At 36.6% G+C, this 19884-nt stretch overlaps 1 protein-coding gene across 8 annotated transcripts in view; it reads right to left on the reverse strand.

Annotated features, from left to right (window-relative positions):
- The window catches only part of KLHL5 (kelch like family member 5), a 124492-nt gene that overhangs the window by 77104 nt on the left and 27504 nt on the right, over window positions 1–19884 (reverse strand). For 2 of the 8 annotated variants that reach the window (XM_020991683.2, XM_078148608.1), the window contains exon 1: window positions 2690–4442. The exons of 1 other annotated variant lie outside the window; for it this stretch is intronic. In XM_020991683.2, coding sequence (XP_020847342.1) covers window positions 2690–3072 — 383 coding nt within the window. In that variant the 5' untranslated portion in view covers window positions 3073–4442. Of the gene's footprint in view, window positions 1–2689; window positions 4445–19884 lie in introns of those variants that run through there. 5 more of the 8 variants (XM_078148607.1, XM_020991673.2, XM_078148606.1 and 2 more) reach the window with 4 other exon arrangements.

A 19884-nucleotide genomic window follows, 5' to 3' on the forward strand; every position in this document is an offset into this window, starting at 1 on the left:
ACAGGTACACTAATAACTGTTGGTGAGGCTGTGAATTGGCTTAACTATGTAAGAAAACAATTTGAAATAAGAAAAAAGTGATCAATGTATCTATTCCTTTTTAACACAGAAATTTCACTAATAGGAATATATACCCAAGGAGTCCTAGAGAAAAAAGATCTATCATATACTAAAATATACGTAGTAGCACTTTTTTGTGATAGAAAAGAAATGGAAACAAAGTGGTAGACATTGATTATGAAGTAGTTAAACAAATTGTGCTACATGAGCATAACTGAATATTATTTTTCCAGAAGAAACAATTAATCTGAAGAATTCAGAGAAATATGAGATTTGCTATGTTATGAAGTAAATGTTATGAAGTAAAGTCAACAGATATAGGAAAACTAAACATAATGGCTAAAAAAATGTAAGCAAAAAGAAAATTAAAGATGTATAATTATAATAACTACTGTTGGTTCCAGAGAACAGATACAGAAATGCATTTCCCTCCTTTTGTGGGAGAAGTTGGAACTTTGGGTATGTAGTATTATATATTATTTCAAATATGATTAATATTTCAGTTAGTTTTATTTATTTTTTTCTTTTTTACAAAGTAAGGCTCACCGGATAGGGGAGAATAAAAGAATATATTTGGAAATGAATGTTACAGAAAAGAACCCAAAAGGTATGAACAAAACTTAAAAAAATAAACTGGCTATGACTCAAAGAAGTAAAGAGAATCATTTCAATTTTCTTATTTTATTTTTGGGAAATTAATGTTCAAACCTTCCTTCAGCATTTTATTTATAAAAGTGAATAGAATTCTTCCTGCCTGTGATTCACTTATTCCATACAGATTTACTTAATCTTCATTTCTTAAAAAAAAAATTTCCTAGATTTTTACATGATTCCCTTTTTAAATGATTCCTTTTTTGTTGCTCTACTTTCTTCACAAATCAAAATGTCTGGCTTATGCTTTAAATAATACATTCACCAATCTCTTAGAAAGAAGTGATTTTTTTTTATATTACTCTACGAATATCCCATTAAGATGATTTTTCATTATGTAGCATTACAGCAGAAGTTAACTGGGTGTCATATTAACTATGGCAACTATTTTGGGGGGAAGGGAGGTAAAATCATCATATCTATTCAAATATATGTATATATTAAACACATACTTAATCCTCCTCAAGAAGAAGTTACATATTAAAAAATTTTCCAGCTATAATGACAGATATACTTCCTTGGTTTATAAAACATTGTCTTGAAATTATAAAAAAAAATTGTTTTCATTACATCTTAATGGTATACTATATTATTTTCTAAATAAATATAATTTGATTTTAGAAAAAAAGATAAACTATGAATTACTACCCTTTCATTAAATAAATTATTCTCTATAATATAACAAGTTTCTAACAGGAATATAAAACATTGAAACCATATTAACTCAAATGCTCTGTCTCTAAATTATTAGTAGCACTTTAACTTACAGATAAATTTTTTTACAACATTAAGTGAATGAATTTAAGAAAATCTAAAATTAAAATATGCTGTCTACCTATGCAAAATATAATGCCCTTTTCTCTTTTAAGTTCAAGTGACTTAAAAGTACAAATAATTACAATTCAGTTGTATATATAACCATCAGCATATCCAAACATGCTGCAGAAATCCATATCATATCATTACAGTAAAGGGACACTAAAAAAAGCCACATAGCTTATTTTCTACCAGTTCCTTGGCATTTCTTTTGCAATGACAGCCAACATGTTCTAGACAAGTTTTTTGAAAATCCAAAACCGAATTTTTGAATTAAGATGCATCAGAGATATATCTTAGTCTTTTAGTTAATTACATAATCTAGTGCAGTAGCTTTAATGGATGACTTTAAGAAAAACATTTCAAAGGCACAACCAAGATCTTAAGAGAGCAAATGAAAGGAACAGTAAGACTCTGACCCCCATCCCTTCTCTCCTCCTTCCCCTTTCATTTTCTTTTAACCCTTTTTTGGGTTCTTTTCTCCCTTGTTCCCTTTCCAACAGCTACCTTCCTAATATTCCCTTAAATACTCCTAAAAGAATATGTCACATTCCACTCAATAATCTACTGCAAATTACATTGAAAATAAATGTACCATGAATTAGTAGCTGTCATCTTGGAAAGAGACATGTTACTATATTCTGTATTATCTCTATGGAGCTACACATAGGACAAAGGGAGCTTTACAGAATGAAAATGTTATTAAGAATTATAATCCTAATAAAAATGACATATGTAACCTTTCATTTTCACAGAAATTAAAAATTGGATTATATGGTTTTCTTATGACTGTAAACTGTAATAGGATGGTACAAATTTAAAGCATCTATATATAAAAATGCTATTATAAAATTTCAAGGCATTGACAAACCTATGTTAAGTATGGACATGAGTTATATGAAACACATAAAGAGGTTTCAAAACGCATGCTATACATAAAAATTATTAAATAAATGAATATACTACCTGCTTCTTTTATAATTTTATAGAGAAATATAAATTTTTAATGCCATATTCATTTGTCCTATCAAAAAGCTACATGTTTTTATCAACATATTTCTGTTTTTTTCTATAAACATATATATGAAATAGTAAATACTAAAGTATTTTAAAACACTAGCAAAGAAATAGCAACTTTTAACATAAGAAAATAATCATTAACCTGCATGAACTGGTGTCAGATTCATTTTCTTCTTCACTAGTTCCATCATCTACTTCTGGTCTATCAAGCCAATGTGCACCTTCACAATCTTCAGTTGTAAACTCAAACGCAGGGACTTCAGAGGTAGATGCCATTGGCCAAGAAGGTGAATTCTGAAAATCTAGTTGGCTGGACCTTCGGTAACCAATTGAAGCCAATGGTAACTGTAGGCTACATGGATCTAAAAACTTTCTATCACCATTTGTTCCAGTTTGTCCTCGATTCCAGAAATCTCCCTGCTGGCTGTCAATGGTAGAATTAGGAGATGATGCCTGATGGCCAAACCATCTCCATCTGATTTTTAAAATCTGCTTCACATCAAACTCTTTACGAGAACCAGACATCCTCAGAAAAAGCAAGTGATCGTCTAGGCAACAGGACAAGAAGCACTGCACATAAAAGATTTGTGCATCCAACCAAGACAAAAAAAGCACATGCTCTGCTGTCTACTGCAAGCAAATCTGGAGGAAAACAAATTTCATTCACACATGAATCTGAATTCGCTTTTATAACACTATGTCAGGCTACAAAGAACAAAGGATAATGAGAAAAAGAAGAGAAAGAGAGAGAAGGTAGGGCAGTCCCAATCAGTCAACGAAAATTCTCCTTAGCTTATATAGAAATAGCCAGAGAATTTTCTATTACTCTCCTTTTCAGTACTGACCATTAGCTTCCACAAACACTGACAGCATTCATTAAACTCCTTTCAAATGCAGAACACCAGCTCCCTTTCTTAAACCACAGAGACAGAGAGCACAATTCCTATGATGTATCTCAATCTCTACAGCTTACTCTGTTAACTCTTTTATTGCTGACACAGGAAATTAATTTGACAGTAATTTCCTTTACACTAACAAAATACAAAGACATAGTATTTCCAGATACTTTCAGATAACAGAATTTAAATCTGGCAGGTACCTTGGAGATCTAGTCTAACACCTTCACTTTACAGACAAAGAAACTGAGGCCCATAAAGGTTGTGACTTATTTTTTAAAAAATCATCATCACCATCATTATCAACAACAACAATAACAACAAGCATTTATTAAGCACCAAATATGTGCCAGGTACTGTGCTAAGCACTGGAGATGCAAAGCAAGGCAAAAACACTGTGCCTGTCCTCAAGGAGTTCACATTCTAAAGGAGGAAGTCAACATGCAAACATTTATATACAAACAAGATACAGAGTGTAAATAGGAGGTGACTCAAAGGAAGGAACTAGCAAAGGGAGTAAAGAGTGGGGAATGGGGGGCAGGAGATAGAACTGGCAAAGGCCTCTCAGGAAAGCTGGGATTTGAGCTTAGTCTTGAAAATAGCCAAGGAAGACAGGAAGCAGAGCATTCCAAAACATGAGACAGCCTACAAAAAGACATTGAATTAGGAGGTAGAATGTCATGTACTAAGACAGCAAGACTGCTAGTGTCTCTGGATCTTAGGTTAACTGAAGTGGGGTAAGGCATAAGAAAACTGGAAAAGTATGAAGGAGATTGGTGGTAAAGGGCTTTAAAAGCCAAACACAGATTATTTTATATCAGGTGGATTAATGCATAAAGTGCTGGGCCTAAAGTTGGGAAAACTCATCGTCTTGAGTTCAAATCTGGCCTCAGACACTCACTAGCTGTGTGACTCTAGGTGAGTCACTGTTTGCCTCAGCTTCCTCATCTATAAAATGGGATAGAGAAAGACATGGCAGGGGCAGAGCCAAGACGGTAGAGTGAAAGTAGTGACTTGCTTGAGCTCTCCCCCAAACTTCTTCAAATACCTATAAAAAATGGCTCTAAAATTCTAAAGCAGCAGAACACACAAAAGGACAAAGCGAAACAAATTTCCAGCCCAAGACAGCCTGGATGGTTAATTAGAAAGGCATATCGCTGGCAAAGAACTGGAAATTGAGAGGATGCCCATCAATTGGGGAACGGCTGAGCAAGTTGTGGTATATGAATGTAATGGAATACTATTGTGCTATAAGAAATGATGAACAGGCTGACTTCAGAAAAACCTGGGAAGACTTATATGGTCTGATGCTGAGTGAAGTGAGCAGAACAAAGAGGACTTTGTACACAATAGCAGCCACGTTATGCAATGACTAAGAATGTTAAACTGAACCCTTCTCAGCATTGCGAGGATCAAAGACATCTCCAGAGGCCTCAGGATGGAAAATGCTGTCCACATCCAAAGAAAGAACTATGGAAGTCGAATCGCTCTCACTTATTTTTACCTTCTGTTGAGTTTTGTTTCATCTTTCTGATGGTTCCTTCTATTGGTTTTAATTTTTACTTACAACTTCACTAATGTGAAAATATGTTTAATGGGTATGTAAATGTAAAGCCTATGTCAGATTGTGCGCTGTCTTGGGGAGGGTGGGGGGGAGAAAAAGGGAGAAAATTTTTCAACTCAAAAGCATATGGGAAAAAAAATTAAAAATTAAAAAAAATTTAAAAAAAAAGAAAAAAAAGAAAGGTATATCGCGCCGTGCTGGGAGAGCAGCGCAGTTCGGCATGGGCAAGCAGGCCACAGTCAACCTGGAGCAGGTCTCAGAGGACTGAATCGCAAGCAGCTATGGTGGTTTCCAGACTTCTCAACCCATGACTGCCAAATACAGCTTAGAAGGTCAGTGGGAAAAGTCTGTTTCTATGGTAAGAGAGAAGCCCAGCAGTCTCAGCCCCAGTTCCGGAGAGTGGCCCTGGGGCAGCGGCTGCTTCTAGAGTTCCTGGCCCACAGACTGAGTGGGAATCGAGTGGCTGATCAGAGGGGGATTGCAGGGATCTCTTTGTCAGTGCTGAGGCAGGAATCTCTTGCTTTGCCAATCTTAGATCTGGATCACAGCTCTGGGTAGTGGTCCTGGGGTGAGGAGGAATGCTGGCGTGGTGGAGCTTGTAGTGGCTGTAGAGAGGAAATTCTCCTCACAGTTCCAAGACAGAAAAGAGTGCTTGTGGTCACTCATAGATGGATCACAGGCCAGGAAAGGAGTACACACCTCGCCCTTAATCATAGCACCTCGGAAGAACTGAAAAATTACAGGTCCCTAGAAGTACCTCTGAAAACAGCTATACAAACCTCCAAAGCTTGGGCCAGCACATTCTCCACATTGGAAGCAGGTCTCTACCTTAATAAAGAGTTATAGCTCAAGTAATTGGCTGGGATCATGAGCAAACCTTTCAAGAAGTGTCAGACCATAGAATCTTTTTTTGGTAACAAAGAAGATCAAAGCATACAACCAGAGAAGGAAATGGCAAACTACTCTAAGAAAACCCCAAATGGGATCACAGAGAGTTGGACATGACTGAAATGACTGAACGACAACAGGTAATAGGGAGCCACTGGAATTTATTGATTGTGTATGTGTATGACATGGTGAGACCTGCACTTATGTGTGAGGTGAGAAGGCCATGCATCAAATTAACAGAAGAAGAAATAGAATAAACAATCTATCTTAGAAAAAGAAATTGAACAAGCCATAAATGAGCTTCCTATGAAAAAATCCCTAGGACCAGATGGATTTAAAAGTGAATTCTGCCAAACATTTAAGGAACAATTAATTCCAATGTTATGTAAACAGTTTTGAAAAAAATAGGTAAAGAAGGAATCCTACCAAATTCCTTTTATGACACAAATACGGTTTTGATACCTAAACCTCCATGATGATTTATGTGGGTTTATTTTATATCCTGCAATTTTGCTAAGGTTGTTAATTGTTTCAGCTAGTTCTCTTAGGTGATTTTCTAGGGTTCTCTAATAATATTAATCATATCATCTGCAAAGAGTGATAATTTTGTTTCTTCATTGCCTATTCTTATTCCTTTAATTTCTTTTTCCTGTTTTATTGCTATAGCTAGCATTTCTAATACAATATTCAAAAATAGTGATGATAATGGACATCCTTCCTCCACCCGTATTCTTACTGGAAATGCTTCTAGTTTATTCCCATTACAGATAATGTTTGCTTTTGGTTTTAAAGAGATAAACTAATCATTTTAAGAAAAACTCCATTTATTCCTGTGCTTTGTATATTTTTTGTAGAAATGAATGCTGTATTTTGTCTGATTTTTTGCATAATCTTTGTGAAATGCTGTTGAAATCTCTTTGCTAGTATTTTATTTAAAATTTTTGCATTAATATAATATTATGGAAATTTGCCTATGGTTTTCTTTCTGATTTTGCTTTTTCTGGTTTAGGTATCAAAACCATATTTGTGTCATAAAAGGAATTTTGTAGGATTCCTTCTTTACCTATTTTTTTCAAAACAGTTCACATAACATTGGAATTAATTGTTCCTTAAATGTTTGGCAGAATTCACTTTTAAATCCATCTGGTCCTAGGGATTTTTTCATAGGAAGCTCATTTATGGCTTGTTCAATTTCTTTTTCTAAGATAGATTGTTTATTCTATTTCTTCTTCTGTGAAGCTCATTTATGGCTTGTTCAATTTCTTTTTCTAAGATAGATTGTTTATTCTATTTCTTCTTCTGTTAATTTGGTCAATTTATATTTTTGTAAATATTAATCCATTTCACTTGGATTGTCAGATTTACTGGCATATAATTGGGTTGCTTACTGCATTTTGCATCAATTTATGTCTTACCATGCTTTTCTCTCTGTTATGTTATTCATTACAACTTAGTAATAATTCATTACACTTACATACCACACTTTGTTTAGCTATTTTCTAATAGTCAGGTGTCTACTTTGCTTATAGTTCTCTGCTACTAAAAATATTTTGGTGCCTATGTGACCTTTCATTTTTTTTTAATCACTGACCTCCTTGGGATACGTGCCTAGCAGTGGGCATAGTCATTTTTGCCACTTTTTTTTATAGTTCCATATTGCTTTTCAGGATGATTGACTCAGTTCATAGCTCTAAAAATGCATTAGCGTGCCCATCTTTCCCCAATGTCTTTGACATTGACTAGTCCCATTCTTTTGTCTTCACTGCCAATCTGCTGAGCGTGAGGTAAAACCTCAGAACTGTTTTGACTTGCATCTCTATTATTAGTGACTTGGAATAAACTTTCATAACGTTGTTTGCAATTCTTGTGAGAATTTTCATATCCTTTGATCACTTTCCTACTATTGGGTAAACAGTTTTTGTTCCTACATATTGATGATAGCTGCATATATGAAGACACATATACACAAACAATACCCTTATCAGAGATAGTTGAAAGATTTTTTCCCCCAGTTGACTATTTCCCTTTTTAACCTATTTTCATTAATTCTGTTCATGCAAAACCTTTTCAATTTCATGAAATAAAAATTACCTATTTTATCTTTTGTGACCACCTCTATTTCTTATTTAGTTAAGAACTAAAGCTCTGGCCATAAATGTGAAAGATACTTGATTTGGTACTCTCCAATTTTTTTTTAAAAATTGTATGACCTTTAATACTCAGGTCATAGATCCATTTTGAGCTTATTGTGGTCTATGGTGTAAAATTTTATCTAAACCTAATTTGTGCCAAACCGTTTTTCATAGTATTGTGCTGTAAGAAATGAAGGGGATTATTTCAGAAAACAGATAGGAAGACTTATATGAACTGATTTAGAATGAAGTGAGCAGAACCAAGAGAACAAAGCGCACAGTTAACAGCAATATTGTAAAGATATGAAACCGTGAAAGATTTAGTAACTCTGCTCTAAATACAATACAGCACTCCAAAGGACTAATGATGAAAAATGCTATCCACCTCCAGATAGAGAACTGATGGCCTCAATGCAGATTCAAGCATATTTTTTTCTTTATATTTTGCTTTACATTATACTTCCCCCCCCCGAACATGACTAATATGGAAATTTTTTCTAATATTTAAAACTTCACATCTATGTCATTAATTTTTTTTTTATTAATGTATGTTCTGAGGAATATAATGTTTCAACTGAGGATAGGCTTTAGCTATATCTCCCCCATTTGGTATGTTGTCTACTCATTATTTTTTACATAATTATTTACCTATGATTTGTTTTATCTACTTATTATTCATGACGCCATTATTAAGTCTCCATTTGGATTTGAACTTTCTGCTTCTGTTCCTTGTACTAATTACTATTTTTTATTACATAATAGTGAGTAAAGGATGTGTTTAGTACTTCTGCTTTTCTAGATTTGTAATTTCTCTTTTTGTAAAGACACCATGTGGTGCTTCAAAATACATATATTCTTTTATGTTTGCATTTAGATAATACCATAAGTCTTTCAGTTCTAAATTCTAGAGCTGTGTTTTTTTCCCTCCAATTTAGAATCTCTCACTTCTTGTAATATGCCAGGAAAATAGGTGAGCTGGGTGGGTGGTGCTAATCTAAGGTGGTACCCCAATCAAAAGGTAACATGTTTTCAGACTGATTTCTCCTCTACTTTAGCTAGACATGGCTGGGCAGAATCAGTATCTGCTACTTCTTGTGGGATGAAGAGGAAGGCAGGGATGACTGGGCAGAGTCATTCCAACAGTGGACATCCCATGATAGGCCCCTGTATAAACCTCTGAGCTAATTTGTTCTCTAGGAGGCACAAAGAGGCTGGTGTTTATAGGAAGGTGGACAATGAGTAAGCACTCTAAGTTCGCGAGTTTGCCAGTGTTAATTCATAAAAAATTTTATCATGCTAGGTTTCTATCTTCTTTCTCCTGTGTATTGTCAACAGGCAATCATGTCATGAGACTTATTTGAAAACCGGGTCCTTTACAAGAGAAATGAACATGCATGTGGAACCCAATGAGTTCAAAGTTCTTACAGAAGTTGGCATATTTATGACAGTAGAAAAAAGGAGAAAACAGGAAGCGGCGTGGCATGAGAAGGGAAAGGTTCAGTAACTCCTTTCAAAGGAGAGGAGCAAGTCAATGGCAAAAGCCATATTCTTTTCCCTTGGGAACTGCTAAGACTATGAAAACAGGAGGACCTGCTTATCTGCAAAGGACCCCAGTTGTACAAGCATTTTCCCCAGCCTGGCACTAGACTGGTTGACACCTATTTTGCCTCCCAAGGACACACAGACATTCCAGCTTGGGGTGCAAACAACAAATTGTGGCAGCTGGGGTGGGAGGAGAGGTGTAGGGTAGGGGCTTCATCCTTGACACATTCAGGGCCTCCTGAATGCTCTGGGTCCAGTGTTCCTGGAAAATACGGCAACTTAAAAAAAAAGCTAAGGAGACCCCTTAACAGCATCTAACTGTAATTACTCTACCGGGTGCAAAGTTACTTCTGGGGTGGAGTGAGGTGGGGTGGAGAGGTTAGAGGCTAATGTGGTTTGAAGAAAGCAATTTTAGTTTTAAGTTTGCTGATCATGTAACCCTCCCTCTCCCCTCTCTATGGTCACAATAAAGTCCTGTTATCATGCCTCATCTTGTTGTAAAAGTGACCCTGAATTTTTGAAAGTCATGCTGATGGAATACAAACTCTAACAGATCACACCAAGACAGAAAGGCTTTGAGTACAAGTCTGGTCACAGGCTATATGATGTCTAAAGACCAATCATGCAATACTAACCCTCCTTGGAATCCTGTCAGGTATTGTCCTTTGGAACCCGGTCTCCAGAGCTACTAATGCTGCTGCCCTGTTCCTACTAGAACTTTTGTACTCATCTCTGTCTCTCCCTTACTCTTCCATTCTACCAAAGGAGATCTGGAAAATTCAGGTGTGATCCCAAGGGCACCCATGTAGACTGGAAATAGTAGTGAGAGGTAGAAAAGGTAGAATTTCTGAAAAACTTAGAGCTTTTGGAGACTGTGGGTTCTTAAGAAATGGTAAAAGGAAAGAGGCTATAAAATCAAGGACAGTTTAAAGGATCTGTTCTCACAGGCAGACTGCCAAGAATCTATCTATGTTTTAGAGTAGCTCTGCTCTCCCCAAATATCTCTTCCACAAGTTAACTCTGTTGTATTAAATGAAACTTCACCAATGAGAGATTCATTTGAATAAATGGATCCTTTTTAAAAGTGCTAGTACCTCTGACAGAATTAAATGAACAACTCTCACTCACAACTTGGTATAAATTAATTACAGTCAATCTTCAACATTCACGCATTCACCTTATGCATCTTCAAGCATTCCTGTGATTTTATTAGTAACCTCATTTTCACTTTTGCATTGGCACCTGCACATATTTGCTTGGCTATGTGCAGCAGAGAAAAAAATGAGAGGTGTAAGGAGCACAAGTTTGTGAAACAGCTGGTGTCCTCTTAGGCCCTTCACTGGTCTTAACTCACCCTGCCTTGTGAAGAGCTTGCTGTGCATCCATGGCATATTTTCACTGTCTGCCTTTAAAACTCAAGCTTTGTATTGTAATTATGCCCCCAAAGCGAAGCAAGTCCTTTGGGCTCCAAGTCCAACTGCGCAAAGTCAGTGATGTGGCTTAGTGAGAAAACAAGTGTTAAATAAACATCATGCCTGATTGCCTGCGGTGAGCGTCAGGCTGTGAGTTTGGTGTTAACGAATCAATGATTCACTATATCTGCATAAAGGAGGAAAGCATTTATGGTACTTTAGACTTCCAGTGTTATGAAAAGTGAATATTGTCTGAACTCAATTTTTTAATTGAAATATTAGCATAAAAGGTCACAGAATTCTAGGCAATTACTAGTGAGAAAAAATGTTTTGCATGTTACCAATTTTATTTTGTGTACTGCAATTTTATGGGTTATTTTAGTTACTGTATTAAGAAAAGTGCATGTTATCAGAATTAATGTTTTGTTATAAAGAATTGCATGCAAAAAAGTGTATTTTCAGCAATCTCTAGTGAAAGATTAATTTTTTTGTGGTCACAGAAATCTAACCCCCTATTTCCCATAATTTCAATGTATTAACATTTGCATTTTTTTCTTTTGTGTCATTTTTGAGAAATGTTACCCCTGCAGAAGATGAAGATTGACTGTAGACTGTTTTCTCCCTAAAACTTAGCTGCGGAAATAAAAGTCTTTGGAGAACTGAACACTTTCAGGAAAAGGAAAGGTCTGGGTGAGGCAGCTCCACTGCACGATAGATAGATGATAGGCCTGGAGTCAGGAAGACCTGGATTCTAATCTGGCTTCAGACACTTTCTAGCTGTATGACCCATGGCAAGTCACTTAACCCCTGTCTGCCTCAGTTTCCCCAACTGTAAAATGAGGATAACAATCGCACCTCGCTCCCAGGATTACTGTGAGAATTAAATGAGATATCTGTAATACCTCAGCATAGCACATAATACATAAATACTTAATAAAACCTTGTTTCCTCCCTTTCTTGTGATGAAGGGATTAAAGCAGCATAAAGTTAATAGCTAACATTGACATAAGGCTAAAACATACTTTCACATTCATCATCTTATTCAATCTTCCCTATAATAATTTGGGGTGGGTAGCACAAGTATTGTGCAGCTAGGTGGAACAGTGTACTGGTCCTAAAGTTGGAAAGACTCATCTTCATGAGTTCAAATCCAGCCTCAAACATTTATTAGCTGTGTGACCCTGGCCAAGTCACTTAACCCTGTTTGCCTCAATTTCCTCATCTGTAAAATGAGCTGGAGAAGGAAATGACAAATCACTCCAGTATCTTTGCCAAGTAAACCCCACATGGAATCACAAAGAGTCAGACACGACTAAAATAACTGAACAACTACAACAAATGTACAAGTATTATCATCCCAATTTTTAAATAAGGATCAAAGAGGTTAAGTGAATTATAATTGTCCTACTAAGCAGAGAGAGAACTCGAACCAAGTATTCTGACTTCAAATTTGGGCATCTGGTGGTGAGGTAGAAAAGAGCACCAACAGCTAAGAAAGTAGAATAACAAAAAGATTTATGAACTCCAAAGATAAATCATGTTGGCTTCAAATTTCTGTCTAGGATCTGCCTTGAGCCCAGGAGAGTGAAAGAAAACTCTTTTCTTTTCCTTTCTACATTATGCAATCTGTCATTCTCAGTATCTCACACTGAAATTAGTATGTGATATTAATATTACACTTTAGAAGTTCAGTCAATGCGATAAAATGAAATGAAGAATTTCAAACATTTTGAGGAAGATATTTTGGGGTAATGGGATTTTCTGGGTGTTCCTTAAATCATACCATATAGGTAAATGGCCTAATTTTTCCACACTGAAGGTTGAATCTGATCCCAATCTAGCTAATGAGGGAGTTTCCTTTCAGCAAAAAATTACTAAGCATAAAATACCAGGAAAGTCCACATCCACTCAGATTAAAATGCCAGCACTTTAGGTTGCAAACCCATGAAATATTTATAGAGTAGCTTCTTTTAACAGGATAGTTCTATTAAATGGTCTGGGACCCACAATCTAGTTCATATATGAAAGTAACAGCAAAACCAGCAACATTATATAACTCTAGAAGGCTGTTAGAATGGCTCTTTAATATCTAGGAAAAAGAACAAGAATCTGGTTTCTTAATATTACTCATATATAGTATAAAGCAAGACTGTACTGAGAATATGGCCAGCATAGTCATTGAGTAAATGTAAAAATGGGAGGACTGAATACTTGGACTTAAAAAAATTATACAAAGATCTTCATAATCTAAAATTCTTTCAGATGAATACTGAATAGTCCTTGGATAGAGGGTTAAGAAGGTTTAGATGAAACATAGGACTTGGATACTAGGCTGATCTGCTGATTGCTCAAAGATAGTGATAAATGTGTATTTGAAGTATAAATACTAAAAATACTTAAAAATAATTCCTGTACTTGCTAGGTGCAACAGTGCTTGAAATTCTACCCTAAAAGATTTATTCCTTTGCATTAATGCACTGATTACCTTTACTAGGAGGACTCCATCAAAATAAAATAAATATATAATAAAAAACATCTATGTCTGAAGAGGTTTACCCTCCCTGGCCCCGTTTCCTCAGTTTTAAAATAGGGAGGTGGGGAGAGTTGAACTTGATAGCTTCCTAAGCTCCTTCTAGTCCTAGATCTATAATCATATGATCTGTGATCCCAGGCCATTAATGCCTTGATTCCATTTACCTTAATCAAACAAGCTCTAGCAAAACCCTTTGAAAATGAGCTTTCACATACACAAAAACATTTATAGCAGCTCTTTTGTAGAGGCAAAGAACTAAAAATTAAGCTGGTGCCCATCAACTAGGGAATGGCTGCATGAACTGTAGTACATAAATATGATGGAATTTTGACTGTACCATAAGAAATGATGAAAAGGACAATTTCAGAGAAACCTGGATATACATGTATGAATTAAAGGAAAGGGAAAGTGAGCAGAACCAGAACAATTTATACAGGTACTACACTGTGGAAACATAGTATAACTTTAAAGAAAGGACATTGTATGATTCTAGCCTTTATGACTAAAAAGATGAGGTGGAGGATATTTCAAAATCACACCTTTTCCTACATTTTAATAACTATTTGATAGCTATTCTATGATTCTACTGCACAATTTTGTCATAGGGTGCATCTTTCCAACACATGACTGCAATCTTAATGGAAAGGGAAGACCAGGGATGTTCCCTAATCAATTGGATGAGCTGAGCTTGCCTTTGTTCTGATACTTTGCTTGTCTATACCTCCTGTTAAGAAGTGAAGGATATGTCCATTTGCACCTGATTCAGAAGACAAAAAGCAATTCCTGATTAAGTTTCCATGCTTGGGACTGTCCCCCAAATGATCTGAAGACTTGGACTCTTAGAAGAATGGGCTTTTTTTTTTTTGAGGGCAGGGGAAGAGAAGGGAGAAGATACTCCTCTGTGCTTGCCTGCAAAAAAGAGCCTGTAGAGATCACTCACAGGGGCCTTTTCCCTTATGTTTTTTTTTCCCTAGGGTGCAGGGAGTAGTAGGGAAGACTTAGGCTGGTCCTTGAAAAACAGGAACATAGTCAATGGACATTACCTGAAGCTTCCATATTCAGAGGTATGTAGTACTTCTCTACATTTTCTTTTCATTAGAAAATAAAAGGAATGTAAAGTACTACTTTCAAAATACTACCATAAGAATATCCTTATGTATGACAAAACCTTTCAATTATTTTGTCAACATCAGAAAAATCATGTTCCATAATTTTGGTAGTTATTTTTAAAATTATGATTTCAAATTTTACAATTTTATCATTCTAATGTATAATCACATATGTAGTACCCGAATACAGCATGTTTTTAAAAAACAACACTTCTGTCAAACTTATATAAACCTATACATTTCTTTTCTTTTTCTTTAAATAATCTTTCTGTCTTTCAAGTTGGGTCTAAATTTTAAGTACTGAAAATGTCAAAGTTCATACTGATTTACTTTAATCATTAAAATTTATTAAGCAATCCAGAATTTTGATTAATATTTCCATTTCAACCCTAGCATAATTTAGGTCAGGTACATTTATAGATCAATACTTACGATGCATTTGCACAAAGAATGATGGTGAAGGAAGGTAGCGTGAGGATGGGGAGGAGGAGAAGCAGAGAATATCTCTCATGCAACCATGGATTAGGGTTGGGAGCACTTTGCAGCACAGATCCAATGGAAATAGAAAAGGACTCAAGGGACAAGAGCTTGAGGTCTCATTTTTGTAGGGTTTTTTTTTGGGGGGGGGAAACAGACCAACTCCTATCTGTGCCACCTTAGTTGATTAACACATTCAGATCATCTCAAAGTTATCAGTAAAACTTCCAAGTCATCATCACAAAGTTATCAGCATCTTTTTGATGTTCTGTGGGTCTGGAACGGTGGAGGTCCCAGGACCAGAATCTTGACAAGCAGTGCCTAGATGGTTTCCCCTGATTCAGTACATATTACCAGGATATGAGTTTTAGTTAATATTTAATACAATTTGTAAATTATGCTCCTTTGATCTTTGGGATGGTTTGTACATGACTTCCAGGTTCCCCTTTGCACTCTTATTTCCTGCTAAAACTTAATTACTGACTAAAAGGGTAAGGGGTGGTCAGGGAGACCAGAACAAGATACAGTTTTAACACAATAGTTTCATACTGTATGATTTTAGGGAGATGGAAAAAGTGTAGATATATGAGTTGATAGTTGCTGTCCGGATATTAGGAGACAACCTGTTTTCTGGAGCTAAAGCCCAGGAAGCAGGCTGTGCCCTAAGTTTGGCATATCAACAATCCTTTGTGCTTATCCTCTGGATGACCTCAGTCACAGCAAAATTCCAGAATTGTTTCTGGCCATGAAAGCCTTGCTATGAATCAAACTTATTACAATATTGCTGTTACCCCTCATTGTCAGGGCTACAGCTCACTGCATAGCCACAGGTATAAGTATTCAGATCTCCCCACACTGCCTTGGGCTGCCACATCCCCCCCCCCCACCCCCAACTAGGGAAAGGGCTTCAGCACAGGGTCCTTGCTTGAAAGCAAGTTTAATTCTTTGATTCCTGACTCTACTGTCTCTAACCTGATTTGTGTGGCTCTGGCCACCCACAGGTTAAGGGCTAGTTCTGGTCCAGTTACATTGCTAATATTATCTCAGCAGACTTTTTTAGAATGATAGTACTGTTCATGATTTTTCCACTTTTTTTAAGGTTCTTCTCTATTACACTATCTTGAAAGTTAAGCCACGAGTCTCTTTAAATTTTATGTTAGGTACTATGCTAAGGGCTGAGGATATAAAGAAAGGCAAAAATACAGTCCCTGCCCTCCAGGAGCTTATGATCTACTGGGGGAGACATGTAAACAACCACATATATAATATATATACAGAGAAGATGGAAGAAAAATATGAGAGGGGAAAGTATTAGCAGCTGGGAGGACTAGGAAAGGCCTTCTGGAATAAGTGGTAGGTTAGCTGAATCATGAAGGAAACCAGGGAAATCAAAAGGGGAGATGAGGGGACAGAATATTCTAGCCAGAGACAACTAAAGACACTTACAGTCCAAAGGCACAGAGTAGGGAGATGGAGGGTTTTATGCAAAGAACTAAAATTAATTAGGCCAGTGCTGCTGGAATGTAAAGTTGTGGAGGAGAGTAAAGTATGAAAAGACTAGAAAGATAGAAATAGGTAGGGTTGTAAAGACATTTAAATGCCAAACAAAGTTTATATTTGATCTTTTAAGTACCAGAGACCCACAGAAGCTCCCTCAGCAAGGGAGTGACAGAATCTCACACACCCTTTAGAAAAAGCACTTTAGCAGCTGAGGGGAGGTGAACTAGAACGAGCAAAGATGGGAAGCCAGGAGATCAGTTAGAAGGCCATCATGATAATTCTGTTATAGGGCCTTAAGAAACAGTGGTTATCTGAGTGCAGAGAAGGGAGATAAGAGATAAATCTTGGGAAGGCAATAATAATGACAAGCTGCGGTAACAGACTGGATACCTATGGGGTGAATGAGGGGGAGGAGTCTGGGATGACTCAGTGACTGGGAAGATAACAGTGCTCTTGATAGTAATAAGGAAGTTCAGAAGAGGGAGAGTTTTTAGGAAAATACAGGTTGTTTTAGACATAATGAGTTTGAGATGCCTATCATACATTTCCAGGCATCTAACAGGCAACTAGTTTTTGTGGGACTAGGGCTCAGGAGAGAGACTAGGGCTAGAAATATATAGGAATCATCTGCACAGTGATTATAACCGAACTAGTGAAAGCTGATAGGATCCCAAAGTGACAGTTTAGAGGGAAAATTGCAGGACAGAGCATTGAGGGAATATATACCCAATCAGCAGCCCCTACATGGATGAAGATCCAATAAAGAAGACTGAGAAAGAGCAGCTAGATACATAGGAGGAGAACCAGGAGAGAATAGTGTCATGAAAACCTAGAGTAAAGAATATTAAGAAACTGATCAATGGTACCAAATGCTCTACAGAATTCAAATAGAATGAGAAGTGACAAAAGATCATTAGATTTGGTCATTAAGAAGTGATCCTTAGTAACTTTGGAGAAGGTAGCTTCAGTTGAATGATGAGACAGAAGGCAGACTGCAGAGGGTCTAAAAGTGAATGGCTTTCTCAAGGAATTCAGTTACAAAGAGGTATATGATGACAGCTAATGGGGATAGTAAGTTCTAATGACAGTATTTAAAGAGGGAGGAGACATAAGTCTATTTATACGGAGCAAAGAATAAGCCAGAATATAGGGAGAGATTGAAAATAAAAAGAGAGATAGTGGGAATGATATTGGGTGCAATCTGCTGAAGAAGCAGATGATGATAGGACTGAAGGTACATGTGGAGAGACTGACTTGTAAGGAAAAGGGCCACTTCTTCATCTGAGATAGAAATAAAGAAGAAAGTGGGAGATGTCTGAATGACGCAAGATGAGGAGGAGTAGAGGAGGGGAAGCTCTTGGCCTATGTCCTCAATTTTTCCAGTGAAGTATGAGTCAAGATTTTCAGCTTGGGGTAGGGATAGGATGAGAGGCTTAAGGAGAAATGAGGTTTGAAACAGCCATTGTAGGGAGTGAGAAAGTATGTTAATTAGGAAGGGAAAAAAATGTTTGCCTTGCTGTAGTGAGGGCTTGCTTTGAGATTAGGTAGAAAATTTGCAGTGGACCCAAAAAGCATGGTTTTGCAATGTACTCCAGGTCCAGTACGCAGTACATGAATAGAAATGAAGGAAGTAGATAATGGGTATAATCCAGTTTTGGAAATTTGTAGGTTGTAATCAATGATAAGATGAAAGGGAAAGGAATTCAAGTATAGAAAATAGTGTAGAATTCAACTGATTCACTAAGAGTCTGAGATAGGGAAAGGATAGGATAGTACAGGAGCAATTGCCCAGGAAAGAAGTGAAAGAAAAAGAAAATGGAAGTCACATTGAGGATGAAGAGTAGGGTTACTGATAAAAAACATTGGAAAAGATGGAATGATAAAAAACTACAATCAGGTAAAGAAGTTTTGGAGTTCAAGAGCATGAAAGTGGAACACTGGTTAGTGCTAGCAAGATCACGTATATAACTGAGATAAAGTGAAAGAGCTAGAATCCTGAGATAATGTAAATTGAGTAGATTGAGAAATATGGAAGTTAGAGTATTTAAAGAAGCATCAAATATGTAAGCTGAAGTATGAGGGCATGAAATAAGTCCTAATATGAGGGCATGAAATAAGAGGGAAAAGACTCTGAGTCAGACCCTGAATTTTTGAGGAAAGAAGAATATCCTAGAGATTGATAGTCACAAGGATCTGAATGTCCTGAGCTCAAAGGAAGAGAGATTGCTTAGTGAATGTGGTAGACAGAAAACCTGAAAGTGGCAATGGGGATCAAGGGGTACTTCAGTCCCCCACCAAACTCAGGGAGTATGAGGAAAACAGTAGCTAGTACTGGAAAGACCAGCAAGGGAAGAAGTTGAAAGGTACGGAGGATGGAAGAAATATGGAGAAAGGATAAAGTTTAAGATACAAAGAATTTTTTCATTATAGAGTAGGCATTCTAGACACTACAGTGGAATGAGTAGATAGAACAGGACTGGGACTTCTGAAGGTTAGGGATAAAGTGGACAGACCTGAGGGCCCAATAAGATGGAAATGGAGAAGAGGGTACATCCACAGTCAGGGATGTAATATCCCTGGGTGGGGAAAGAATAAGGACTAGGTTGTGCTACACATTGAAGAAGAGTATCAGTGATTGGAGAAAGGTCTTTTAAGAGAGTCATAAAATTAAACTGTATATGTCATTGCTTTTTTTATGTATAATTTTATTTTGAACTTAAAGTAATGCATACACACAACAGGATACAAAAGAGGATTATATATGAAGCCATAAATCTTCATTTCATACTGCTTGATTTTTAAAAATTATATAATAAAATTTGACACATTATTTTCAACACCTCATGTCTATGCTTCCTTCTCTTCTCTTACATGCAATTTTTAAAAACATCAATACACTCTTCATTTTTGACATAAGTATTGCTGCTCTTCAGTCCTCTACTCTACCCATTCCCCACTTCTATCCACCCAGTGAAGTGCCAGGGAGCAGCAGCAAGCAAATTAGTTATTAGCCTGGCACCAAACAGAGATAGAGGGCCCCAACAACATTTCCTGTGTAGTATTCTGCGTTGTACAAGAATGACTTCATGCTGCTCAAAGATCCACCTCAAGACAATTGAGATGGCCACCTCCAAAATATGGGAAGCACTGCCATGCTAAGTGTCATCTGGCTGGTGCTGATATCTTTACTCCAAAGAAATACGAAGCTATCTGTCCCTTCAATCAACAGTATGGATGTGCCCAATACCAACAGAAATAACTTCCAACTAACTGGGATCCCAAAT

Source organism: Phascolarctos cinereus, unplaced genomic scaffold, assembly GCF_003287225.1.
Source record: "Phascolarctos cinereus isolate Bilbo 61053 unplaced genomic scaffold, phaCin_HiC Scaffold_9;HRSCAF=440, whole genome shotgun sequence".
NCBI classification, from domain to species: domain Eukaryota; kingdom Metazoa; phylum Chordata; class Mammalia; order Diprotodontia; family Phascolarctidae; genus Phascolarctos; species Phascolarctos cinereus.